The sequence below is a fragment of the Drosophila mauritiana genome, chromosome 3L, assembly GCF_004382145.1.
Source record: "Drosophila mauritiana strain mau12 chromosome 3L, ASM438214v1, whole genome shotgun sequence".
Classification (NCBI taxonomy): Eukaryota; Metazoa; Arthropoda; class Insecta; order Diptera; family Drosophilidae; genus Drosophila; species Drosophila mauritiana.
In genome coordinates, this window is record NC_046669.1 from 9,473,740 (window position 1) to 9,498,270 (window position 24,531).

Here is a 24,531-nt window from a genome sequence, read left to right on the forward strand (position 1 = left end):
ATTAGCAATAATTGCATTTGCATATACAGAGGTGGTCAAAAGTATTTACACAACGAGCTTTTTTTTCAATTGTCAACTAATTGAAAAAAAAGCTCGTTGTGTAAATACTTTTGACCACCTCTGTACACAAAACTATTATAAACTTGGCTTAGACCTATCAAATCGAAGCAATCCCAGCGTGGAAAACTAAGAGGAACCCGTAAGCTATTTAACTTCAACTGGCGTAGTGATAATTAGTGTCAAACACACACAAAAACCTCCCCTTTAAGATCGAACGAACAATTGTTTATAACAAAATCGTTTTAAGCACTTCAGCCGGAGCTTTCTTTTAAAGTAAATGCTTCGCGTTTGAAGTGGCCGCTGTAAGTTTGCCTTCTTTGTACTTGTAGTCAGGTTATTGAAAACAAAAAAAAACAAAAAAAAAACACAAAAAACCAACACAAACACATTGTACTTATACATGACTATGTTATATACACCCGCATATACTATATAGTTCGATCAATGATTATTCGTTCGGAGCAGCGTTGAGCTGAGGCCAAACCCAAACTATTTTTATGTAACTTGTATGTATGAACTTGTACTTATTTCTAAGTAGTTGTTGTCTAGTATTGTTTATTCAAATTCAAATAAAATTTAAAAATCCTAAGAAGCTGTTTAATTTTATGGGAAAACGGGGATTTGGGGATTCTAAGAGTTAAAGGGGGTTATAATGTATTTATATATAGAATAGTTTTTGCTACTTTCCTACTTCCCATTTATTTTTGATGAGCTATTAATTCTACGATGGGAGAATTCTAAATGATATCCAATTATACGGAAAAATAAACCCTTTTAAGCCTCACCAATCGAATTATCAACATCAAAGCGTTACGCGCAGCTTAGTGTAAATGGCGCTTGGCAATTAAGCATACAAATTAGCCGAGTCAAACTTTTAGCCAACAAGTTGAACAAATCTTAATTTTATTTCCGACATTCCGGCATTTTCACCTTTCGCGACCTAAGGGGTCCTGTCCTGCCCCAACCCATTTCGGAATACCCCACGGCAGATGGACCGCGGCACATGGGGCAACTTGCCGCTCAAAGCTTGAAAAGGACTCAAATGCCAGGGGGAAAAGCGCTCAAAAGCTGTGTGCCCCACTGGAAAAGCTGTCCCAAAGAAATACCGAACTCGACTCAAAGCGCTGACTGTGGGCCAATGCAATGATAACACCAAGTCGCCACTGACAGTTGAAGACGAGCGTCCGTGAGCCACACACTCCTCGGATTACGACTCCGCCATCTCTAGATGTTCGTCAATTTACGTACTCCGTACTCCGTGTGAATTCGCATTAAGTTGGCGCGTTTTTATTGCCACGACTCCGGCCAAAAAAAGAAAAGAAAAGAAGAAAAGTGTCTCATCACGGGGCAAGTGAAATGTACGCATCGCATCCACATCCACATCCGTATTCGTATCCGCTCGTCCCGGTTTCCATCATAACGTGACAACAATTTTGATTTGGTTGTGGTGCGCGAGTGTTTGTGCCGTAACTAAATACGGGTTTATTGTGGTTTTGCTGCTTGTGCTTCTGTTGCTGCTGCCAGTTTGCCATTTTGCCATGTCATTTGCCACTTTTTTGTTGCCACCCAATTCATTTGCCATAATAAATGCAAATTCGAAGAGCTTGTCACCCACAAAGCGCCGAGAAAAACATACACATACATACATACTCATGCACATTACCATTAGAGCACAAGCACACTCACTCATACACACACACACACTCACACATCGCGAGTCGTGTGTTTGTGCTGAAGAAAATTGCAACAGCCAAGCGCCTGAGGATATGCCACAGAAATGCACGACACATTACACATACGCCTTGTTGCACACAAATTATGTAATATCGCATTAGGAGACCCCGCTCGACAATGCCAGCGAACTGGACTTCTGTTGGCATATTGATGGTTACGCTCGTTGAGCTTCTTAAGCGATAATCGAATGCACTGGAGCAAGCCAATTTCGAGCAGAAACTTAAACATTCGCATCCTTGGAGTTCATTGGGCACATCAAATCAAGAAACAACTTGCAATATTGCAATCATTCCAATCTTCAATCGGGGGCACAATAACCTCTCCAAAACGAGCTGAAGCTTTCTTAATATATGGTTTTATATGTATTTTAACAGACAATGTATTTCTCTATTCTAGGATATGTTGTTAACTGAGCATTTTTAAAGTTAGCAGAGAAGCGTTTGTTTATCGACCTCAAGATATAATGTATTTCAGTTTGAATTTAGCAGTTGACATATTTAAAACGCACTTGCACTTATATCATTAAATATTTATAAGTTTTCCTAAGGGATGATTGATTGGCTGTTAATTTGTGGCAAAAATATCTTGGCTTGAGCAAGTGCAGAAGAAATTGGCCATGTCAAGATACACACAATGAAATGGTACTAGCGATACTTAAAAACATGTTCAAACTCTTGTCAATATTTTCAAAAATATTTAAAAAGGCAAACAATTTTTAACCATTTATCAAAAGTGAAAGCTGTCCAAACGCCTCTCTGCCAAATCTTAGCAGCTTTTCATCCAATCCCATCAAAAATGTGAATGGCATATCGTTTTTGCTCTGTGTACCTATGGGATTGACTTGAGATTCGGGGAGTGGCACTGTTGTTGAACATTCGAGGTGGTGGTGCTGCATCATTCCTACGATTGCAGTGACTGGCGAATGTCCGACTCGGCGGCCACCAGAGGAGCACGCACCTCGATGCCACGCACGGGCGCCCTGTCCAGATGCGGATTGAGATACTTGTACACCTCGCTGCGATTCAGATCGATTTTGCGCTCCGGCTTCTGGTACTTCATGAAGTTGACCCTGCGAATGGCCAAGGAGTCGCTGTTAAATTGGAATTGCAAGAGTGGTGCAACTGCAAAGGGGGGTTGGGGTTGCAAGGCGGGGGTGGTGGATACGATATGGTATGGAATGCAGTGCTCCCGGGACGAAAAAGCAGCGTACATATGCATGCAATGAACCGGAGAACATAAGAAAACGTCCAATGTGACAACTTACTTTTGCATGGTCAGGCCGAGACCCTGCAGCTCCCTGGTGGATCCGGAGCAGTCCGTTTTTCCCCCATTGGTTAAGTACAAGACAAGGGCGGGCAAATACACACAGCACAGCACAGCAAAAGCAAAAGAGAAGTTGTTAGCCTCATTAAAGAGTCGAGAAGTGGGGGAAACGGGAAGAGTTCGTGGAATCCGTGGGATTGGGATGGATTCGGATGGGGGATTCGGAATTCAGGATTGGAATGGGCATGGAGCTACGGATTGGGAGGAAAAAACTTACCTGAAGCGCTGGCGTGTTATATGCTCGCCATTGAACAAACGATTCCAAAATGCAATCTACAATGAAAATCAAAAGGCAGAGAGCAAGGAGAAAAGATAACCAAGAGCAAAGGCGGCATGCATAAAGAACTCAACCGGAACGCAGAAGGCAAGTCAAATCAACTGCAGGCCTTGTGACAAGACACACAGGCGGTTGGACAAATGGGGATGCGAATTCGAATCACAGGATGAAAGTCGGGTTGAAAGTGCCAACGGGCACAATGGGTCTCGTAATGCTAACGATAATGCCAACGATAATCATAATGAGGAGTGCTAGGTGCTACGCCTGTACCATACATATGGTTTTGTCCAGTACATGGCATCCGGCGCACTTCTTCATCACGGCTGATTCAAATGAAACACTACCTGGAATCGTAGCCCAGCAACGGACTCTCATATGGACAGCTGCTAATGCGCAAATTTATGGTGCAATGGACGGTGTAAAGAGTTGGAGCGAGCGAGTGGCCATGCCATGGAAAAGTGAAGAAGTGAAGAAAATGAATGCCACGGATGAGCTAGCGTTATGGGCGTGGTGAGGTGTATGCGGGGGCACTGTGGAAAATCATCACGAAAAAAGATGTCCATCACGGGTGGGGACAGTAAGTTTCAAAAGGTATTTAAAAACTTTAGAGCAACAATTTTTGGGCTAAATTGTAATAATTACATGTTGAATTCCACTTAAAGTTCCATTTTGTATATATTTATAAATAGGAATTATACAAGTGAAATTTCTACGAACAAATTTCAATTAAATTTTTCTTTAAGATTATTACTGGCATTACTTGTACTTGGCAGCCAGAAGCTTTAGAAAAATTGTATTGAACTAAAAACAACAGTCTACGTATTATTACCAAAAAGTAAAATGCCATAGTTAACCTTGACCACAGAGAATGTCAAGATTTATATTCCTTAAATTTGCAAAGACTTGAATATTTCAAGAAAGAAAATCCCATGCGGAAGATGGACATTTTTTTGGTGTAGTTTTTCTCGGTGCGAGTGTTTGCTCTGCGGACAGAGCGATGATATGAGTTGAGATGAGATGTGAGGCGACGACAGAGGCAGAGCCTGACCATGGCAAACATGGTCAAACATGGCCAACTAGCCGCAATAAGTAGGGTGGTATATACATAGTGGGTGGTAGCATAGAGGATGGAGGATTGGGAGTGGGAGTGGGGCTACCCACCCGAGAGTGCTGCCCGTGATGAGCTCCGCCTGGGCGCTCAGGGTCTCGGCAATGAACTCATCGTTGTAGGCATCCTTGGGACGGTACCAGCGCCGTCCGCCGGGAAGGACCAACGGACGCTCCGAGGATGGGACCAATGGCCCAAAGGCCCGCTTCGACCGCCGGGGATTGTTTTTGCGCACCAAATGCTCCTCGAGCTCCTCAATGACATCGTGTCTCTAGCAAAACCAAACAGACGGGCGGAAAAGTGCACACACCCACGGTGTTTTCCGAAGGAGAAAAAAAAAATTGAGGACCATGGTAGAGTGGTTAGGTGGGGGGTGGGAGGAAGAGACGAAACATTGTTGAAGGGCTTTCCACTTGGTGCCTACTAATTGTCTTTTGGTTTCTGCATTTTTCCCCTGCCGCTGCAAAGGGCTTTATTTTTCAAACTAGAGAGAGAACCATCTTGGGCACAACGCTACAAATAACTTGCTGTTGGCAATTTATCAAAATTTAAACTCGATTAAAGCTAACTAACTACGTTTGGAAGCGCACATTATGCTGCAAGTAGAAAAAGACAAAAACCAAATGGCATTTTAGTTAATTTGATTTGTGGACACGGACACGGGTATGGGGGATCCAGCACCACAGAGGCAAGCTCTCCATGGAGAAGGTCCAGCTGCCCGCAGCTGGATAATATAGCTCAAAGCATTCCGGGATAAAAACTGACTTCGGAACTCAACCGAATAGTTTGATGCCTTGCAGAAGGTCCTTTCTCGTTTTTATCAGGCTGGAGAGGACTGCTTTATACTTAGCTTAAGCTGCTATCGCAATAGAAATAAATCAGAAAGTTGAGTATATTTTGGAATAGTTAGACCCCAAAGACAGCTGACTAATGGGGGAAAACATTCTGAGCTGGCATTCTAAATCATAAACATTCTAGTTTGGAGATCATCAACTTGGTTGATGCCTTAGTTTTAAGTTCATCTGGGATTGGATAAAGGAATTTAAAGAAAAGTTTAATGCATTATTCTAAGCCATTTCAGTTTACTTTCTCCTACATGGCAATGAATATTTTTATTTTTATAATAATATAACAACATTTTGTTGTTCGTGAACTTCATCAACTTTCCCAATCTAAATTCCATCAACAAGTAATAATACAACTGAATTAGCATCTCATTAGCTTACGCTTTTCAGCCTTTCCAAACTTTGCCAATATAAATTCCATCAGCAGGTATTAATATGTAATCAAGGTATGGCTAATCCTTTAGCAAATCATCTCCGAGGCGAATAATCCCACTACACAGAAGCTGGTAGAATATATATTTTCCGCCCCATCACGGAGACAATGAAACATTTCCCATAAAGCAGCCGGCCTAATCCTGTTGCTCTAAATAGTTTAGCACGAGACCAAGTTGCAGGTAGGGAAAACGAACGGACCCGGACATCCAAGGACATTAAAACCAGCTAGACCCAACTCATGACAGCCTAATTACATTAACTGCCTGGCCAGGGATTTTATTTCACCGTGGCCATGGCTCCCAAGGCCAGTTGTGTGCCTCGTACTTACCTTCTGCTTCTTGAAGTTCTGCTCCTCGGACAGAGGCTCCTGCTGCTGTTGCTGCTGCTCCTGATCCAGATCCATTTTCTTGTCCTTGGCCAGGCGATTGTCGTCAGTGGAGCGCGATATTTCCGCCACTTCCCGGTCATTGGCATCGCATCTATCCTCATTACTCTCACATGGCCCCACCGGTGGGTTGTCACTTCCAGATATGGATATGTCCTTGCCTGCAGGACATTCGGTAAAGTGGGCAGAAAGGGAGGGGGAGAATTTGGTGCAAAGGATATACGCAAAAGTGCGGCATTAGAAAAATTTAATTACTGTCGACCTGGGCATAGTTTTTTGCACCTGCATCCTCTGTTTCGCCTGCGGTGTTGATGGTGTTGGTGGTAGTGGTCACCCCATCCACATCCTTCTGCTCGCTGCCTGAATTTTCATCGATTTGCGGCAACTGCTTCTCCTGCTGCTGCAGCTTAAATGTGGGCAGCAAGTCGGCCAGCTGTTTGGTCACTGCATCCAGGGTGGACTGAATGGTGGATGGTAGTGACGAGAGGGCGGCCAGTTGTCGCTGCACATCTGCCAACTGGCGCTCCAGGGCCAATTCCTCCTCGCTTTTAACTGGCACTGGAGTAATGGGTTCCGCCGGTGGGGTTGCTCCTGCTGGACCATCGGAAGCTTCGTTGCCATCGGGTGAGCCCGGTTCTGTTTGGATAACCACTTCCGGCTCGCAAACCTCCTTGGGGGCATCACCCTTCTCCGGCTGCTCGTCCGGCAGTTCGGTCTCGGGAAGTTGCTCCAAATTCGGCACCTCACTGTCCGTGGGCAGTGGTTCCTCATCCTTTTCGGGCTCCGGTTCGGGCTCCACCACCTCCTGCGGCACTGGTTCCTCTTCCTTTTTCTCCTCTTCCTTGGGTGGCGTGGCTTCTTTTGGCGCCGGCTTAGCTTCCGGCTGTCACACGTAAACACAAATTAACTTTTGATCCGGTCAGCAAATAATGCAGTCAGAGAAACTTTCACCCAAAAAGCTAGGATTTAAGATTAAGGAACTTTTTCTACGAAATTACTTGTGCATCTTGTTTTAAAGTTTTGTTTTGTGCATAAGCTTCTTGGGTTAATATTCTCAAATTAAGTGCTGCTTTTCTCTGAGTGCATTCACTCACTCACCATTGGCGACTTTTCCCGTGGCGCTGATTTAACAATCGTCACCTTGTAGGCATTGGCCGCCCGTCGTTCCGCCTCCAGGGATTGCTTGCTCTTGGGAACGGGACGATTGGGACGCTGCAGGAAGGTGGACCACTGTCGGTTCTCCTTGTCCTTCTCCAGCTTGGTCTTGGTCACCTCCTCGTTGATGGAGCGCAGGACATCGCTGGACATGCAGACGCCCGGCTTGGGGAAGATCCTATAGAAATTGACGCTATCATATGGAAGTGGTTAAAAGAACTCGCCCGCATAGCATGCCAATAAATGGTGTAGTAGTCGTGAGGGAACTTGCGGGAGAAATGGGCTTAAATAGAATAGTACGCACCCAAGGACATTGTGCTCCTTGAGCACCTCCGACTCGCCGGACAGCACGGCTGCAATTTCCTCCTCCACCAGCTTAATTTCCTGCCTTTCGGACAGCGCCGAGCACGGACGATCGGGCAAATCGGGCAAGTAGAGAGTCTCGACGGGATGGGCTCCTTCTTCTGCCTGGGCTGGTGCATCATGGCCATTCACATCCCCGCGTTTCTCTTCCGAATGCACTTCCGACACGGCTTGGCGACATTCCGCCAGGACATCCACATCCACTTCCACAGCAGGAGCCGCCAAAGTCGCAGCAGCGTGTTCCCGGGGTAGCGGAACGAATGGCTTCGGTTCCGGAGTTCGGGCATTTGTGGTTTCCGTCAGCTGGGTCAGCGATGGAGTCGGCGACGGTGAAATGGTCGGCATTGGTGACATGGTCAATGAACCCTCGCTCGTGGGAAACTTCTTTAGGCACTCGTAGGCGTCCTCCTCGTTCTCCCTGCAAGTGGATCCAAGTGGCCAAAAAGCGAGCAGAATTTATGAACATAAGAATTAATTCCGTAACGTGCAATACCTGTGATGGGGCATTAGTTTCGGAGACACTCTAAGATTAATTATTCATTACTCGAAAAAGTTGGAATACTAACTTATTTCAAATAATATAAATTGCTTCTAAAATGGTAGGGTAATATTCTAAACTAATGGGTCTAGGTGGGGTTTTGAATTTCACTTTTCTTAGTTTATAATTATTATAAAATTAATTATTATGATTTATTGTTAAAGGTTTAACCAAATGTCATTTCACACAGGAAACTTTTAGGAAAGCTCTTTATTTTCCAGAACTTTGTTCTTGAATCATGAAAATTTGTCATATTTTTTCCATTTCTCTCGAGGACGTTTCTGGTTTGTGAATTTCTTGAACAAGTAGATTACCTTGAGCACGGGTATGAGGAAACGTTCTTGGGTTGTTAGCCCGCTCAGCTGTGATAAATGGTCCTCGGTGGATGGGATACAAAGAGCAGTAGTGAAGGAACCGGACAAGGACGAGAACCACGACCACGAGCAGGAAGAGAATGGAACGGAATGGTATATGGAATAGAAGGAAGTGAAAGCTCACCGGTAGACGCCAAAGTAGAAGACGCTTCCACTGCCCATAATGAGGCGGTGGGCCTCGTCGTGGGTAAGGGGCATGGCAGCCGTGTCGTTGATGCGCACGATGATATCCTCGACCCGGAGTCCAGCCTCGTCAGCAATGCTGCCCTCGGTCACCTAACGTTGAAGCATATGGACATGTTTAGATCTAGATGCGAATGCCTAGATACCGACCGATTCAGATGCGGATGTGGGGATGTGGCGATAGAATGAGTGCGAGGCCGAGATAGTCGAGATAGCCGAGATACAATACAATGGGACGCGATGCGATAATGGGGGAATTTCTATTAGCCGACAACGGCGACGTCGCGTGCTAAGTGCATAAAAATAAAACGCGCGCCAAATGTCAACAAAACAAAGACCAGCAGACCCAGACCCCCGAACACACAATCATACAATCACGCACAACCCAACAGAACCGAAGACAATGCCCAAGGAGATGGTGGGCTACAGGGGATCGGTGGGGGGCTCAGAACGAGGGGTGCTCGAGAAGAAGTGGCAGCTCATTAACGACACTTCAGTTAAGCGAGTCAAGTGGAATTAGCCATGTCTAACCACTCAAATATTGCATTGTTTCGCCGGATGGAAATGTTTGTGCTTCTACATACATATGTATGTACACATTTATGAGTTCACATTAAGAGAAGATTAATTTTAATTAGCAAGGATATAGAACCAAATATTGCTGATTCCACGAAGATAAATAATAATATTTAAAAAGCTTGTAAATTCTGTTTCACAGAAGTTCTGACATTTTCAAACGGGTTAAAAAATAACGCACAACTAATAAAACTTTCTAGGTCATCAAAAGTTCGCAAAAGTTTTCCCTAATTACAAAATTAAATTTTTAGAAATAAAAACCCACTGGACTAATCGTTTTAATTGGATAATACAATTTATGGCTCTTTTTTTGGGAAACTAGTAAATTTATTTTCCGGAAATGATTCCAAATGACCGTGTAAGAGAATATCGTTTCAAAAATTTGCATTTGCCGACATTTATTTTCGCAACTATAAATCAAAGTGAAAGAGTTGCGAGAACAATAACAACTAAATACAATATAAGCTTTATGGCTTTTGTGGGTAATAAAGTACAGACAAATTGGCGCAAATTGAGCATATAAATTGTAGGTATTCATTTAAAATGGGTTTTCCACTTCGGCCTTCAAAATTGCAAGTTTACGAAGTGAGAATTCATCAAACTAATAGTTATGGGTGAATTATGTTTCGCCATCAAAATGCGAAATATCTTAGCACGTTCACAGAATTATATTGCATAATTCAGGCAGTTTTGTAACACTTTCGTGGGCAAATAAACGCTATTGTTTTCGTTTCCGTTATGAGAAAGCAGGGCTCATAACCAGAAAGTCACGACACCGACTGCCAAGAGGACTTAGTAATGCAAATACTGCAAAAAAGTGGTTGGCACAAGGAGGAGGTGGAGGAGGCGGACTGGGGACTCCACCATTTCACCCAACCAAGTTGAGGGTCTTTCCTTTCGCTCCCAGGGGCCTCTTGCATTTCACTTATGGTGGAGTCAATTTCCAGCGGTGAATTCGCTGGGCAAAAAGCACTCGACATCGTCGGGGGTTGCGAATATTTATAGAACAGAGGCTTAGGGCTTAGCTGGGCTATACATCTATGTACCAGACTGTATGTGGCGAGCAGCATGGCGAGGAGTGTGGTAGTGTAAACAGAGGTTTTTCAAAAGGATTACCAAGGATTGTTTAGTGTTTGCAGAGCCAATATGCGAAGGTGTGTTGGCACATTCCATAAAGTAATATGGCCTCAAGTCGAAGGATGTGCTTTTTGAGTCAGAAATTCTTAAAAGCGGAGTATTGATTGATATAAGGAATAAATTAGTCGAGATAATTTAGGGAGTTCATTGGAATGAAGGACATTCCTGAAATTTTTCCGATTTTTCTCTATCAGCCAGCTTGTGAAGTTAATAATTCATTTACAATAAACTGCCATTTATACAATGGTATGCATATCCCCAAGCACAATGCAAATAATGCGGCATTTTATAAATTGATCGGAATTTAAAATAACGCATAGCATAATTTGTTTATGTAAAACAGTATAAAAAAAAAACCAAAAAGTCAAAAACAATTTATGACCTCCTTCCTTGACTTCCCCCGCGGCTTAAATTGATTTATTCGTATCGAAGGGATGGTACTTTTTAGCGCCCCTCGCATTTCGGTCATTTGTTTTATGCGCTTAGCCGTTTTGCCAATTAAAAATCGCATTTGTTTCGGATTTGCGCCAATGTTGTTGTATTGTATTGTATTTTTTGTTATTGTTGCTGGTTGCGAATTGTCAACACAATGTTACAAAATGCGAATTGCCAAATGCAATTTATGCACAAACAAAGGCCCAACTGCCAGCGAAACACAATTAAAATTTGAATAAGTTTATTGCCGCTGCCATTATGCGGCTCATTAGCGGGAAATGCATGGCCCTGTCGATTAGATAAACAAAAGCGAGAGGAATTACTTTAATTAACTAATTTGCCAATGCAGCAAATCCGAATGGACACACACGCATCGCGGCGTTACGTAATATCGAACAAATAATACTGATTCGAACGTATCGAATTAATCCAATGGGGTTCATCATCCACACAGTTAGCAATATTTTCCACAGCTCTATGAACATCCGCCAGGTGAATGGGCTGAGGTGATGCGTGGGTGGGGGGTACTGCATATAGATTTCGTTCTTTTTCCGAATCGGGCCTAACCTTAACCACCGTCAGCGGATAATCGTAGTCCGCCCCGCCCACCAGACGAAAGCCCCAGGGCACATTATCAAATCGGCACATCTTAATGTCGAGCACCATGTTTCCTTGATTTATTCCGACTTTTTTGTTCGTTTCGATTTTTCCGTTTTCTATCGCGAATTTTCTTCTATTTTTTTTTTTTATTTTTTCTCTTGCTTTTCCGGCGCTTTGCGGTCGGTGGGAAGAAGCGAGTGTTTCGAGTGCAGCGCTGGCAACCAACTGTTGGCATCGCCGTGCGTGCAACTCGACAATCGAGTGGCGATGGCGATGGTGGTGATCGGAGCGATTTCGCACACTGCCGCCGGAGGAGCTTCATCGAAGCATACTTTCCTCCTGGCCACGACATGCTAATGAGGCTGCCACACTGTCAGCCATCGGCTTACATTCCCCTTTACACCATTCCGTGCCACTGCCACTGCCCCTGCCCCACGGATATCTGGTCGTAATCGTAATCGCAATCGACAGCAGTCAGAGCCTCTTAGCGGCAATGTAACAGGTTGCGCGAACGGGTTATGCTTTGAAGTGGGCGGATTTTTTTTGGCGGTGATTACACTGAAAACTATGGTCGAAGAAGCTGTGTGCATCAATTCTCAACTGAGAGCAAGTCCCATTTGGCTAACTCTTCTCAATATCTTAAAAATGTCTTACAAATACATTCTAAAATATAGCTATAGATAGGAATATTTACTAAGAAATACAATACCCCAACTACCAAAATAACAGTGCATCGCTTTTCCATCGAGATCGGGAGTGGAGCTAGAAATAGAGTTTGAATTTTTAGGGTAAACCGTACCTGAAACATGGGTGGTCAAAGGATTTGCAGTTGGCACGCCCGAGGGCCATGCTATGCCACTGCAATGCTAGACTGCAGAAGAGGCCATTGAACTGCATTAGCTAGCTTCCGTTTTAGTGGTATAAATACCAGTTGCAGCCCAGAGCATCCACTGCATATCCAAGATGTTTAGCCAGCACAACGGTGCAGCAGCACATGGCCTTCGGCTGCAGTCGCTGCTTATCGCAGCCATGCTCACCGCCGCAATGGCAATGGCCACGCCGACTGGCAGTGGTCACCAGTTGCTGCCCCCCGGGAACCACAAGCTCTGCGGGCCCGCACTGTCCGATGCCATGGATGTGGTGTGTCCCCATGGCTTTAATACGCTGCCAAGGAAACGTGAAAGCCTGCTGCTGGCCAACAGCGACGACGACGAGGACGCGAAGCAGGAGGAGGAGGATGATAGCAGCATGTGGCAGACGCTGGACGGGGCAGGATACTCCTTCAGTCCACTGCTAACCAATCTGTACGGATCCGAGGTCCTGATCAAGACGCGTCGTCGCTACAGGAGACACCTGACCGGTGGCGTCTACGACGAGTGCTGCGTCAAGACCTGCAGCTACTTGGAGTTAGCCATCTACTGTCTACCGAAATAGGACACGTGGCCAACACTCACTCATTACCCAGCATGCATACACATACATACGTACACTTAAACATGGCATTCCCACATACATCCTATATGTACACCCGTTCCCCCAACAGCATTCGTAATCCAATTCGTAATCACTTATTTATGCAGCACCAACTTTGACTAATGAATAAAAGTAGACAGTGCAAAAAGAAGAATTTGTGTGAGCGGCAAAGACAAGACAGTCAAAGGAAAAGTACCAAGGAGGCGTAATTCGTTGCCAGGATGCTGCTGGCTCCAATCAGCTGGCTCGGGTTCTTGTTGGCCTACTCCGGCCTGCCGGGCGCCCAGGCGCGGATTGGTAAGTACAGGGTAAAGATGGTAGAGGCGAACGGGCTGGAAACGAGGTGACTTTAAGACCAAGGACTCATTTGGTATTCATAAATGCAGGGCTTAGCACGGCCTGGCTGTTTATACATAAATTGTTTAATTGGCTGACAGCAAAACGCCCACAAAGCCCTGCTTCTTCTCCCTAACACGGCCACCCAAAAAACCACCCACAGTTTTCCAATAGCCATTTGCATAAGTCAGCTTTGACATTGAACGAGTTTAGCCAGGCGTTAGAGAGAAGAGCCAACTCCGGAATGCACTCATCGCATCCTAACACAATTTGACAACCTGACTTTTGAGGATAACATGTGTGTGGATCCGGACCCCGACCCCTAGAACCCGACCCCGACCCAGACCCAGTTTAAGTTCCTTACGAGGCAGTATATAAACCAGTTACTTTGGGCCAACCATCATCAGTTAGCTTTCGACCCGGCTCGACCCAACTTAATCCATTCGATCGTAAAGCAACCTAAGCAGTAAACCCATAACCATGAGCAAGCCTGTGTCCTTCATCTCGATGGTGGCTGTGATTTTGCTGGCCAGCTCCACAGTGAAGTTGGCCCAAGGAACGCTCTGCAGTGAAAAGCTCAACGAGGTGCTGAGTATGGTGTGCGAGGAGTATAATCCCGTGATTCCACACAAGCGCGCCATGCGTAAGTTCTTACCAGGATGCAGATCCTCCAGCTGGCTTTGCTAGATCTACATTGTATCCACGATTTTTCTCAGCCGGTGCCGACAGCGACCTGGACCCCCTCAATCCCCTGCAGTTTGTCCAGGAGTTCGAGGAGGAGGACAATTCGATCTCGGAACCGCTGCGAAGTGCCCTCTTTCCTGGGAGCTATCTGGGGGGTGTCCTCAGTTCCCTGGCGGAAGTCCGGAGGCGAACTCGCCAACGGCAAGGAATCGTGGAGAGGTGCTGCAAAAAGTCCTGTGATATGAAGGCCCTGCGGGAGTACTGCTCCGTCGTCAGAAATTAGGCCTCCTAATGCGAAAATCATTGACCCCAACTGACCTGCTCGACGCGATTATCTCTGGATCTGGTTCCAAACCAACCATGTGCATATATACTACAATCGATGTTTTTTACAGCTTGTTGCATGTTACTCTTTATGAATGATCGAAATGGATTAAATATATATTCTGCTTTAAGCTTTGGCAAACAATCGCAAATGATACTCCATATTATTACCAATTTGGGGCGTTATATTTGTTATTATCATATTTGGATATTTGTTGATTATAACACTTCAATTTGTTTTATTTTAGCGTTCAAAAATAAAATAAATATATAGCACAAGTATTAACAAAACTAAAATTAATATATACATTTTTTTCCATCAAAACTAAATGTATTGAAAACAAAAAACGTAACATATACTTTGGAAAAGAAACTTGAAACAATTTAAACCATTCCATTCATTCATTTCCAAAAACTTGTAGAATACCTGTAATAATATCAAAGGCAATCCAATTGCAATTCAAAAGATAGTTGCAAATTTAGCTTTCAAATTTTAGTTCATAGATTTGTTCGTACTTCGCTTATTAATCATCGATAATATATATCTTCCAAAAATAAGTTAATGCTCAAATCTTAAAAAAAAAACCTTTAAGTTGACATTAAAAGATAAGTATTTCAAGTCGCGGTTCGGCGATTTTATGGCAATACTCATAATGGAATCGTTTTGTGAAGTCGTAAATTAGATGATTATATTGGTAATATTACGCTATGACAAAACTATGTTATTACATTTTGAAAGCTAAATTAAACTTAATCAAGCACAGTTCATGCAGACCTTAAATAACAATAATACATTACCAAATGCAAGGCATTAAAATTGCAAAGCGGATAATCTTCGTAAATTAACTAAAATACGTATAAATATCGCGTAAAAACAAAAAGCACTGAAGCCCAGAAGCTGTGACCAGTTCAACGTATGTTTTGAGGGCATTTAATTGGAATGATTTTAAACTTTACACTGAGCTGAGTTTGTTAAAAAATCACGGCTTCCTTTTCAACATAGTTGCAAACAGAAATCCGGCCGCTGTTCAATAAATAATTAACTGCAATGAACGACAATGAAAAATCAATGTAATACCCGTTTAATTACCAATCAAGTTGGCCAATCTGCAGCAGTTTGAATACATAATTTATTTAATAATTTATACCCAGGCGATGTATTCTGGCCCCGCACAATCATACATATCTACATGCATAACATCCCGTGTTCCGATTCATTTCGCGTGCCTGTCTCTGATTTCAGATCATAAATTATGCGCATACATCCCACTTACATGTGCATATATATCATAAATTCAAAATTGGAATTGAGTAGGCTTCGATAACGACTTAACAACTATGAATACGTGAGTGCTTTCCCCAATCGTGTCCTTTCAGTCCTTTTCAGTCATAGCAGTTGTCGTCATTGGGTTAATAGGATTACGAGGTTTACGAGGTTTACGTTCTGGGCTTGGCAGCACAATACCTCAGCACCTCATCCATGGTGCACGACTTCAGGCAACACTCGTCGAAGACTCCATCCCGAAGACGTCGAGTCTTGAGCATCTGAACCGAACTATCACTCAACAGTCTTTCCAGCAGGGAACGGTCTTCGAAGCCATCGATCAGGTTGAAGTTCACGGGGTCTACAGGTGTTGGGTGAAAGTAAAGAGATATAACCATTTAGTACTCCTTGTTCTTATATCAAGTATCCTTTTCCACTTGGAAAATCCTAAAGTTTCCTTGCACCTACCCAAAGTTCTCTTGGTCATCGCATTGAAGCCATACACACAGAGCTTGGAGAGCGTTTCGGGCAGCTTGCGGCCACACAACTTCATGGTGGCCTGGACACCGCCGATCATGAGGATTAGCAGTAGCAGGCTGGGTAGCAGGATCCTCCTGCCCTGACACCTCATCTCGATGCCCATGAGTGATGGAGTGGTGTTTGAGTGTGGATGCGTGAGTCCCCCGGGGAGTGTGTAGTATATGTCTGCCAAGTGGCCCGGCCTCAACTGTTTGGCTCCCAGCCATCGGCCGAGGGTTATATATATGGGGCAGAATCGGATACGATCCGAGTTGGATGTCTGCGGGCTGTATCCAGCGTCTGAGCACTGTCAGCATGCGTTAGCCGTAGTGTCAGTTAGCACCATGCACATAGTTCGCCATGGTCTGGTCTAGTTTCTCGTGAGGATTCGGGTGTGGGTTGTTATTTATCCCTGCGGGCTGGCATGGGATGTCTGAAATGGTGAGATGATGATGAGCCCGGGGGGTCTTACGCACATCAGCTGGCGTTTGTTTACCTTCTCGCCCAAGAAGTAGCGCACGGATCTGGATTGCTGGAAAACAAAATGACGTGCATCGAGTTCCCTTCGGCACACGAGGGTGTTCATCCATTTCGGCGGGTTCAGAAAGTTTAGCTGAAAAGTTAAGCAGTTTAACTAGAGTTCTATGCATACATATTTAAACTCACATTTGTCAAGCTACTAAAAGTTGACTTACGTGAAATATATTCTTTAATTAAATACAGATTTTTTTGGAATTGTTCCTTTTTTTAAATTTGGAATGTACCATAATAAAAATTAACTTCAGAATAATGAGACTTTCAAAACTACTTAAAGTCTTTAAATTGGCACAAAAGCCATCACGTTTTAACAACACTTTTAGAGCTTCTTTCATTCCCATTCAATTAAAAAACGAGTGCCAACTTATTCAATTGCTTTTGAGTGGAAAACAATAAAGTCGCCTTCTGTTATCTCATTATCTTTGGCTCAGTACCTTCGATGCTTTATGGTTTCCCCAAGTCCCTTTTGCAAATGATAAGCCAACTGAGCCTTTTTTCCGTCCGCAAAAAATCAGGTAGATTTTACCTGTAAGCCCGGAATTATTATCATTTCAAAACCCTTCGGTTGAATTGAGTGTTATCTTCGGAAAATCCCGCTGCTGATTGGAAGTTGTTTACTTGTTTTTATATCGCTCCCTCGATAATAACAAAAAAATATGGATAAAAAGGAAGCTGGAAATTCGAATCTGAGTGTATCACCGAGTTCGTTTTGTCTCCATCTTTTGTTTTGCTTATTAAAATCAGAACGTCATCTAATTAAAAATTCATATTTTTCATTATTGTTCTCGGAAAACAAGGGCACCGCACTCGAGGTGCTGAATGGCAGCAGCTTGTGGGTGGCTCGGTGGTTTGGGTGGTTTGGGTGGCTTGGGTGGCTATGGGTGGTTTCGGGTGGTTTGAATAATCCGGGGATTCCCCATGCCGCACAGCTGGAATGCTGCAGGGCGCAGGATGAAGAAAAAAGCAATGGACTCTTCTTTTGTTTCTGCTGCTGCTTGGAGAGTAACTTTATTTGCCTCCACTAGAAATTTTACAATGAAATATTTGGAAATACGATTACGTTTATAGTTAGGGGTTAAGTGTAGTAGGAAAATGAATTGCAAAAAGCCTGCCGGTCGGGTGTTGTTCCCGTGCCGCCACACAAAATCTCAGCCATGTCGGGTTCATCTGGTACTTGATTTTTGGGATCTGGTTTCTGGGTTTTTTTTTTGTCTTGCCATCCTGGTCATCAGGCGCAGTAGTCCAGTATATCGTCGTAGGTGCAGCCCTCCTTGCAGCACTCGTGGGCGATGCGTCGCCGGTGGCGTCGCAACTTGCGTCCACTTCCGCCGGCCGGTGGCACTCCCTTCTCCGTATCCGCATCCGTATGCTGCTGCTTAAACCTTCCCGTTTCCGTTTCCTGTTCGGTGTCCTCATCCGGCTGCTGGAGCTTACGGATTAGGTCTCGCACTCTAGCATCCTTTGATGCTTGACGAAAATAAGTTAGATGTATGGATGCGAATGGAATATGCAGAGTACCCAATCTCTTACCAGTGCTCCGCCTGACCCGGCGTGTAAATCCATTAACACAAATCACATCCAGTGCCTGGATCAGAGCCTCGCCGCACATCTTCCGGCGTCCCTGGACCGGCTGCAGCAACTGCGACACGGTGGCCAGCAGGAGCAGCAGCGCCAGTCCCAGTCTAATCAGGCTCATCCTGCTCGATCTTTCACTCCGCCGTCCGTGCTCTCACCGGGCATAAAAGGTATGCCTCCTATATCTCTGGTATCTCTGGGTCCTATCTCGAACTTCTCGTGCTCTTGGCAAACCGATCGCTGGGCATGCCAAATGATACTGATCCTTGAAGTTGCCCAGCGCTCAAAATGTTGACTCGCTAATTGACTTTTTGACTTCACGTATTGCGGCCAGGTAGAAAGTTGAACTCGGGCCAGGTCAGTCAACCAACCAGTCAGCTGCAGGAGATTTCCCTTTGGACTACCAGGTTTTTCTTATTTTTGTCGCTCGACCAGCCGGCGGGCAAATGCCCTGCGAAAGGGAATGGCCTTTCCCGGCCAGGAATTGCCCGACTTATCCAAAGTCAAAGTCTAATCTCGATCCTTACTTTACGGAGGGGAAATACATACAAAATTGGCCAGGACATACAAATTTGTTGTGTAAAACTAGGATATAGATTAAACTTTTGCTAGCAAAACAACCACTATTACATATATCTATGGGTACTTTAAAAGATTGAAAATTATTTAGGCATTTCACTAACATATTTACTTGATTCTACTTGTTTGTTGACAGGCTACTTCTGGCACATCAGTGACCTCCACCTGGACACACTCTACTCCACGCATGGCGACATATACAGAAGCTGCTGGGAGTTAGCACGATCGGTTTCCGGCTCCAATGCCAATAGTGCGGCATCGGAGCCACCTGGTCCCTTTGGACACTACAACTGCGATAGTCCGTGGAGTCTGATTGAATCGGCGGTGAAGACGATGAAGGCCAAGCAGGGCGACAATGTGGAGTTCGTCCTGTGGACAGGAGATGCCCTGTCCCATTCGGCTCAGCCGCTTTCCGAACAGAAGCAGCACGAAATCCTGCGAAATATTACAGAGCTGCTGGGACGCAGCTTCTCCTCGCAGTTCATATTCCCGGTCTTGGGCCACGAGGACGGCAGTGGCAGCTATCGCAGATTGGGCGAACTGTGGCGTCACTGGCTTCCCTCCGAGGCCCTGGTGACCTTCGATCAGGGCGGCTACTACTCCATCGAACAGACCAAGAGTCGTCTGCGCATTGTGGCTCTGAATACGAATTTCATGCGACTTGATCCCGATCCGGATCCAAGGGCATCGCTTAGTTTACGATGGCCAGCTGAATATTTCGCCGAGCCCAAGGCATCCGTGAGCTCCATTTCGGCAGAGGATGAGCTGCTGGCGGAGCAACAGTGGCTCTGGCTAGAGGAGGTGCTCACCAAGTCCAAAGAGAAACAGGAAACGGTATGAGTAACTATTATTAACAGTACTTAGTGGGAATTATACTTATGTAAATTTAAAATCCGCTTTTTTGTGTTAAAATTAAATAATTCCCATTTCAGTCAACTAACATTTTATGAGCATGTGTATAGACTAATCAACACATATTTACAGATAAATTAATAAACTCATTATTTTTATACTTCTCATGAAATTATTGATTAACTAAACTCGTTTTTTTTTGCATTCTTTTAACTTAATTTCAAATTAACTCACGCCTTACATTTCACAAAATTTAAATGCATTTAAAAATTGCCTACCATAATTTAATGTTTGCAGCTCGTAAAGCCAATATTTTTCATAAAATTAACGAGATAACGCGACGCATATGTAAATATTCAATATTTTTGACTTACCTTGACCCCAGGCTATCGCATGCCAGTAAATCCAATCGGATAGCCAACTGCCCTTTTGATTAATTATAATATTTAATTTGCAACAAGAAGGATTGATTTCATTTCACTCGCCGCTTGGATTAAATGAACCGAATCCGTTGACTCATTGTCCCAACCAGGTATACATCGTGGGTCACATGCCACCAGGTGTTGATGAACGTCACCTGGGCACCCAGCACAACCAGTTGACTTTCACGGAGCGCAATAACCAGCGTTACCTGGACATGGTGCGCCGCTTCGCGCCTGTCATCCAGGGTCAGTTCTTCGGACACCTTCACTCGGACACATTCCGTTTGATCTACGATGCCAAAGGTTAAGTACTAAGCTGAATATTTCTACAGTCATAAAAACACCTTGAAGATTAGTACCACTTTATGCATTTTATCAAATTTTAAGTGGATAGTAACTAAATATCATGGCCTGTGGTGATAATTCGTTACATTTTTGCTCATAACTAACAATGGTTTCCTTTTCGGCTGACAGGCAATCCCATTTCGTGGCTGATGATTGCCCCATCGATTGTGCCGCGCAAGGCTGGCATCGGCTCATCGAATAATCCCGCCCTGCGGCTCTACAAGTTCGACACGGGCAGCGGCCAGGTGCTGGACTACACGCAGTTCTGGCTGGACCTGCCACTGGCCAACCGGGCCAACGAGCCCACCTGGCAGCCGGAGTACAACCTGACCCACTACTACGCCCTGCCGGAGATCTCCGCCGGAGCACTGCACAATTTCGCCGAGCGATTCACGGGCACCGACCTCTCCTGGTTCACCAGGTAAATGCAAATGGTTTGGGGGCGAACTATGAGCGTGTTGATTGATTTGACCGGTAATCCTTGGAGCTCACAGATGGATTTGCTCCTGCAGGCGACAGTTTTGAAGGGGCAATGATGTTTGGGTATCTGGAGCACTAGTAAATTGATAAATTCATGCTTTAAATCGTTTGAACAAGTTTAAAACCGAGCATTTAAAAAATAAGATAGCCCGTAAAAAAATTACGGATTTTTTCTGAAACTCAATTTAACGCCTAATTTACTTCATGATAAAGAAACAATAGGACGGTTTAGTTTTTTCCACGAAAATCAATTTCAAATTTAAACGTTTAACGACTGACTTGTCCAATTGGTACGGAATATAAACCATTTAAAAAATTAAATAAATCGTATTATTTTCGTAAACCATTTCATTTGTGAGTCCTTAAAAAAGTGCAAGCCCCTTTTTTATTTTTTCTTAGTCCAATACCCCTTTGCAGCCCAGTAGTTATCACTTTACAAAGACCGAGGGCAAAGAAATAGTCCTATTTTTTATTGTGCAAGCTGTTTTAATAATTTAAATCCGTTTAAAATTGAAAATCCGTTGAAAACGTTTTTTCGCAATTATAATTTTTTATCAAAACTCATTGCACATTTCATAGTGAGTTGCCCACTATCACCCCCCATCAAAATTGACTTAAATATTACCTCGGCATTTTTTATTGATCAATAAGATTTAAATTTAAACATAATCCGCTGATTTTGGTAGGGAAAAACGTTACTAAAAGGGGTCTTATGTGGGGATGTATGAATATAGGAGAGTGTCGGCCAGGATCGCAATTCGTTCAGCAAACCATTTATATTCATCCGGAATATTAACGCCCTCCATTATTGTAAGCCCCCACTGGGAGACCCTTGTGCAGGGCAGAATTTAAGGGGCACAGGTAGACTTCTTCAATCAGGACACCGCTGAACCACTTTCGCCCGCCCGTGTGGTGTTGCAATATGTAAATCAAAGTGGGAGATAGCGGCCCGGCTAAGAGCATTTATGAAAGCCCGGCTGGCCGGCGATACAGGCCAAAGCAAACAGGGACTTCAAATGACGCTCATACTCCCATAGACCATTCTTTTTACCCGGCTCATACCCTCCGCTGTTTTTTTTGTACCCACAGATACCACCGAGCCAACGCCGTGCGATATCATTCCGGGTCGGCCTGCCCCGGACTCTGCATGCTCAATCATTACTGCGCCATCACGCGCCTGGACTACGATGAGTTCCGGCTCTGCCTGGAGAAGGAGCAGCTGGCCCTGCAAGGACACGCCCCCGCCGCCCTAATGCCCACATCCTGGAGCTGGCTGCTCGGCGTGCTCGCCGTTTTTTATGGCCTCCACGCGGGGCGATGGTCAGGGGGATGCAACAATTGCCACATCCAGCGAATTTAAGCGTTCTCGCTTAAGCGGAACCATATCAATATGGGGCAAGACCCCCGGATGCGCAGGCACTCAGAAAAAAAAAAATGACGGCTTCTAGGCAAATTATGAGGGAATCAAAAATACCCTTAAGCTCAATGGTAGGATAAAACTACGAAGGTCCTTTTAAAATGTGATGTATTTGTTCATTGTTACGGGATGTTTGAGTTTAGAAAACAGGGTAATTGTTTTTGGAAATTATTTGAAAAGTTTGATGTTGTACTAATACATTTAGTTTTATTATTACGAAGCTTGCCCTTTCTTTAGTTATATACTAAACATCAAAAAGGATTTTAATGCCAATTGCTACCTATAAGGTCGTTTTCTTCTGAGTGCCACGATGCGGAAATAGATAGTAATGGATATACGTAGGAATGGGTGAGCTAACAATGGTCGAGCCAGAGAGGACGAGGACGAAGGATAACGTGGCTGAGCAATTCCTATATACAAGTATAGCGCTAATTTATTCTCAATTATGCTGCATATGAGCCAGTATGCGTGCCATATCGTTTGTGTGTGTGATATGATTACAAAGAATCGTCTCTGCATGTGTATTCGCGGATATATATGCCTCTATGTATATGTGTATTGTATGGACTTGGATATATATGTATGTATCTGTATATGTTTATCTGGATGTACTTATTGTATATGAAATAAACGAAAACTTTTAATGTTACTGCCCTTGCTCAATTTGTTTTCCGTTGGCGTCGCTTCGTCTCCGCTTTCTATAAATATTTAAGCAACAAATTGTGGTGTAAATAAATGTGTTAATTTGCGCAAACAAGTCAGCAGTTAAATAAAACGATTGCAGATGCTGTTCGGGTTTCCCGGGAAAAAATCGAGGGTTACAGTCCGGGTTTCCAGCACTTTTTACGACCACGGCCATTAAACGGCGTAAACCGCAGCGCAGTCGTATAAAAAAGTCATTGACAATGGCCGGACCAAGTCGAAGGAGTCATGGACGCATGTCTCACTATCCAGAAGAACATGCATATGGATGGCAGGATTTGTTCCAAGGACATTCTGTATAACCATTTCGCAGCGAAATTCACCCGAAATCATTGAGTATTAATGTGGAATAAATTAATCTTCAGAAACCCATTTTTTTGTTGATACTCAATCTCTTAAAATTCATGTATGTACGTATGCAATTTTAAATTTTAATTTATTTCGTTTCTAGGTTTTCAAGGTTAAAAAGCAGTCATGGTCTTGTAGTATTGCATTCTTAAGTTTGTTAGAAGCTTAACGAAAATACACTTAGCATACTGTTGTTCTGATTTCTTCCCTCAACTTCCCAATACCTCAATATTTCACAACTCGTAACGCAAAACAACTGCAAAAGTCAAACATTTTCCCTGCCATTTTGCAAAGTTCTGGTTAAGTCACATAGTTCCCAAAACTTCCATAAAGGTGCACATAAAGGTCGTTAAAGAAAATTTAAGGAGCGTTCCCTCGGCGTTTGGCACTCCCGTAGCGAACTTAGTTTACCCATGAAGCACTGAAAGATGGATACCAAAGTGCAATTATATGCATAATAGATAGGCATATCTACATCTACAAATTCAATCCGCATGCAAATGATTGCCTTTCTGATTTGAATTTGATTCGAATGTTGTTCAATTTAGTATCTGAGAACATGCCGTCAATGGTAACTAAGATACCTTGTATCGCAACGCAAGTCGATTCATAAGTAATGCATGAGCGGCCACCGAATGACCCCAAGAACATGTTGCACGGCCATGCCGCCACCCACCCACTAACCAACCCACCCACTAACCAACCACCCACCTCCCAATTTCCATCGGCATGCGTGACTCCGGTACGTGATGGTCAAGTAAATTATAGGCGAAATTGAAACGGCCATCCTCGAGGATGCGGCGCCAGGCCTGGCTGTTAGTTTTCACAACTTGGCCCAAACCACCGGGGGGAGTTTAAAGTATTCGGCCGATAAGTCATTGCTTAATTTGAGGCAGCAGGTGATGGCCAAAGCCAAAGTATTGCCACCTGAAGAGAGATTGATTTTACCTAAATTATACCCTTCACTTGTAGAGAAAAAGGGTAGATACGTTAGTAAGTATGCAACAAGTAGATTTATCAAATTTAATATCAAACATTTAATTTAAAACAGCTTTTAAGTTTCAATTATATTTATGTACATTTAATTTGTCTGAATAAACCAAAACAATGCGCAATTGTTTGCATAAAAAATGGAATAATAGATGC

The 24,531-nt window shown here is 43.9% G+C and overlaps 6 protein-coding genes across 9 annotated transcripts; 3 read left to right on the forward strand and 3 right to left on the reverse strand.

Annotated features, from left to right (window-relative positions):
* Positions 1 to 1,243: 1,243 nt before the first annotated feature.
* On the forward strand, positions 1,244 to 22,949 carry LOC117140772 (acid sphingomyelinase-like phosphodiesterase 3b). 3 transcript variants are annotated; one of them, XM_033303857.1, is made up of 6 exons: positions 1,244 to 1,507; positions 13,109 to 13,298; positions 18,956 to 19,653; positions 20,204 to 20,396; positions 20,568 to 20,859; positions 22,008 to 22,949. In XM_033303857.1, exons 2-6 carry the CDS (start codon positions 13,223 to 13,225, stop codon positions 22,276 to 22,278), a joined length of 1,530 nt encoding a protein of 509 aa, XP_033159748.1. In that variant the 5' UTR covers positions 1,244 to 1,507; positions 13,109 to 13,222; the 3' UTR covers positions 22,279 to 22,949. The 3 variants fall into 3 exon arrangements, with proteins under 3 accessions (XP_033159748.1, XP_033159747.1, XP_033159749.1); XM_033303856.1 differs by having other exon boundaries at positions 1,244 to 1,418; XM_033303858.1 differs by lacking the exons at positions 1,244 to 1,507; positions 13,109 to 13,298 and adding an exon at positions 16,241 to 16,283.
* Positions 2,192 to 11,609, reverse strand: LOC117140771 (titin). Of its 2 annotated transcripts, XM_033303855.1 has the most exons (9): positions 11,496 to 11,609; positions 8,722 to 8,873; positions 7,627 to 8,103; positions 7,266 to 7,500; positions 6,450 to 7,050; positions 6,111 to 6,328; positions 3,335 to 3,390; positions 3,059 to 3,091; positions 2,192 to 2,863 (listed from the first exon to the last, which is right to left on the reverse strand). In XM_033303855.1, exons 1-9 carry the CDS (start codon positions 11,592 to 11,594, stop codon positions 2,695 to 2,697), a joined length of 2,040 nt encoding a protein of 679 aa, XP_033159746.1. In that variant the 5' UTR covers positions 11,595 to 11,609; the 3' UTR covers positions 2,192 to 2,694. The 2 variants fall into 2 exon arrangements, with proteins under 2 accessions (XP_033159746.1, XP_033159745.1); XM_033303854.1 differs by lacking the exons at positions 3,059 to 3,091; positions 3,335 to 3,390 and adding an exon at positions 4,556 to 4,773.
* Positions 11,815 to 13,115, forward strand: LOC117140773 (probable insulin-like peptide 1). The gene has a single exon (XM_033303859.1). It carries the CDS (start codon positions 12,492 to 12,494, stop codon positions 12,960 to 12,962), a length of 471 nt encoding a protein of 156 aa, XP_033159750.1. The 5' UTR covers positions 11,815 to 12,491; the 3' UTR covers positions 12,963 to 13,115.
* LOC117140774 (probable insulin-like peptide 2) lies at positions 13,756 to 14,490 on the forward strand. Its single transcript, XM_033303860.1, has 2 exons — positions 13,756 to 13,980; positions 14,054 to 14,490. Exons 1-2 carry the CDS (start codon positions 13,818 to 13,820, stop codon positions 14,302 to 14,304), a joined length of 414 nt encoding a protein of 137 aa, XP_033159751.1. The 5' UTR covers positions 13,756 to 13,817; the 3' UTR covers positions 14,305 to 14,490.
* LOC117140777 (probable insulin-like peptide 3) lies at positions 15,455 to 16,324 on the reverse strand. The gene is made up of 2 exons (XM_033303862.1): positions 16,078 to 16,324; positions 15,455 to 15,970 (listed from the first exon to the last, which is right to left on the reverse strand). The coding sequence occupies exons 1-2, from the start codon at positions 16,250 to 16,252 to the stop codon at positions 15,783 to 15,785; spliced, it is 363 nt and encodes a 120-aa protein (XP_033159753.1). The 5' UTR covers positions 16,253 to 16,324; the 3' UTR covers positions 15,455 to 15,782.
* On the reverse strand, positions 17,640 to 18,512 carry LOC117140775 (probable insulin-like peptide 4). The gene is made up of 2 exons (XM_033303861.1): positions 18,196 to 18,512; positions 17,640 to 18,132 (listed from the first exon to the last, which is right to left on the reverse strand). The coding sequence occupies exons 1-2, from the start codon at positions 18,359 to 18,361 to the stop codon at positions 17,894 to 17,896; spliced, it is 405 nt and encodes a 134-aa protein (XP_033159752.1). The 5' UTR covers positions 18,362 to 18,512; the 3' UTR covers positions 17,640 to 17,893.
* Positions 22,950 to 24,531: the final 1,582 nt, after the last annotated feature.

Excerpts from the sequence above, each read along its gene's own strand:
- LOC117140775 (XM_033303861.1), bottom strand. The coding sequence starts at position 18,361 with ATGAGCCTGATTAGACTGGGACTGGCGCTGCTGCTCCTGCTGGCCACC. Across the intron at positions 18,133-18,195 it reads CCGGGTCAGGCGGAGCACTG|CATCAAAGGATGCTAGAGTG; the intron begins GTAAGAGATTGG and ends ATTTTCGTCAAG.
- LOC117140771 (XM_033303854.1), bottom strand. The coding sequence starts at position 11,594 with ATGGTGCTCGACATTAAGATGTGCCGATTTGATAATGTGCCCTGGGGC. Across the intron at positions 8,874-11,495 it reads ATCCGCTGACGGTGGTTAAG|GTGACCGAGGGCAGCATTGC; the intron begins GTTAGGCCCGAT and ends CTTCAACGTTAG. Across the intron at positions 7,501-7,626 it reads AAGGAGCACAATGTCCTTGG|GATCTTCCCCAAGCCGGGCG; the intron begins GTGCGTACTATT and ends CAATTTCTATAG.
- LOC117140773 (XM_033303859.1), top strand. The coding sequence starts at position 12,492 with ATGTTTAGCCAGCACAACGGTGCAGCAGCACATGGCCTTCGGCTGCAG.
- LOC117140777 (XM_033303862.1), bottom strand. The coding sequence starts at position 16,252 with ATGGGCATCGAGATGAGGTGTCAGGGCAGGAGGATCCTGCTACCCAGC. Across the intron at positions 15,971-16,077 it reads GATGACCAAGAGAACTTTGG|ACCCCGTGAACTTCAACCTG; the intron begins GTAGGTGCAAGG and ends CAACACCTGTAG.
- LOC117140772 (XM_033303857.1), top strand. The coding sequence starts at position 13,223 with ATGCTGCTGGCTCCAATCAGCTGGCTCGGGTTCTTGTTGGCCTACTCC. Across the intron at positions 19,654-20,203 it reads CCAAAGAGAAACAGGAAACG|GTATACATCGTGGGTCACAT; the intron begins GTATGAGTAACT and ends TGTCCCAACCAG. Across the intron at positions 20,860-22,007 it reads GACCTCTCCTGGTTCACCAG|ATACCACCGAGCCAACGCCG; the intron begins GTAAATGCAAAT and ends TTGTACCCACAG.
- LOC117140774 (XM_033303860.1), top strand. The coding sequence starts at position 13,818 with ATGAGCAAGCCTGTGTCCTTCATCTCGATGGTGGCTGTGATTTTGCTG. Across the intron at positions 13,981-14,053 it reads TCCACACAAGCGCGCCATGC|CCGGTGCCGACAGCGACCTG; the intron begins GTAAGTTCTTAC and ends GATTTTTCTCAG.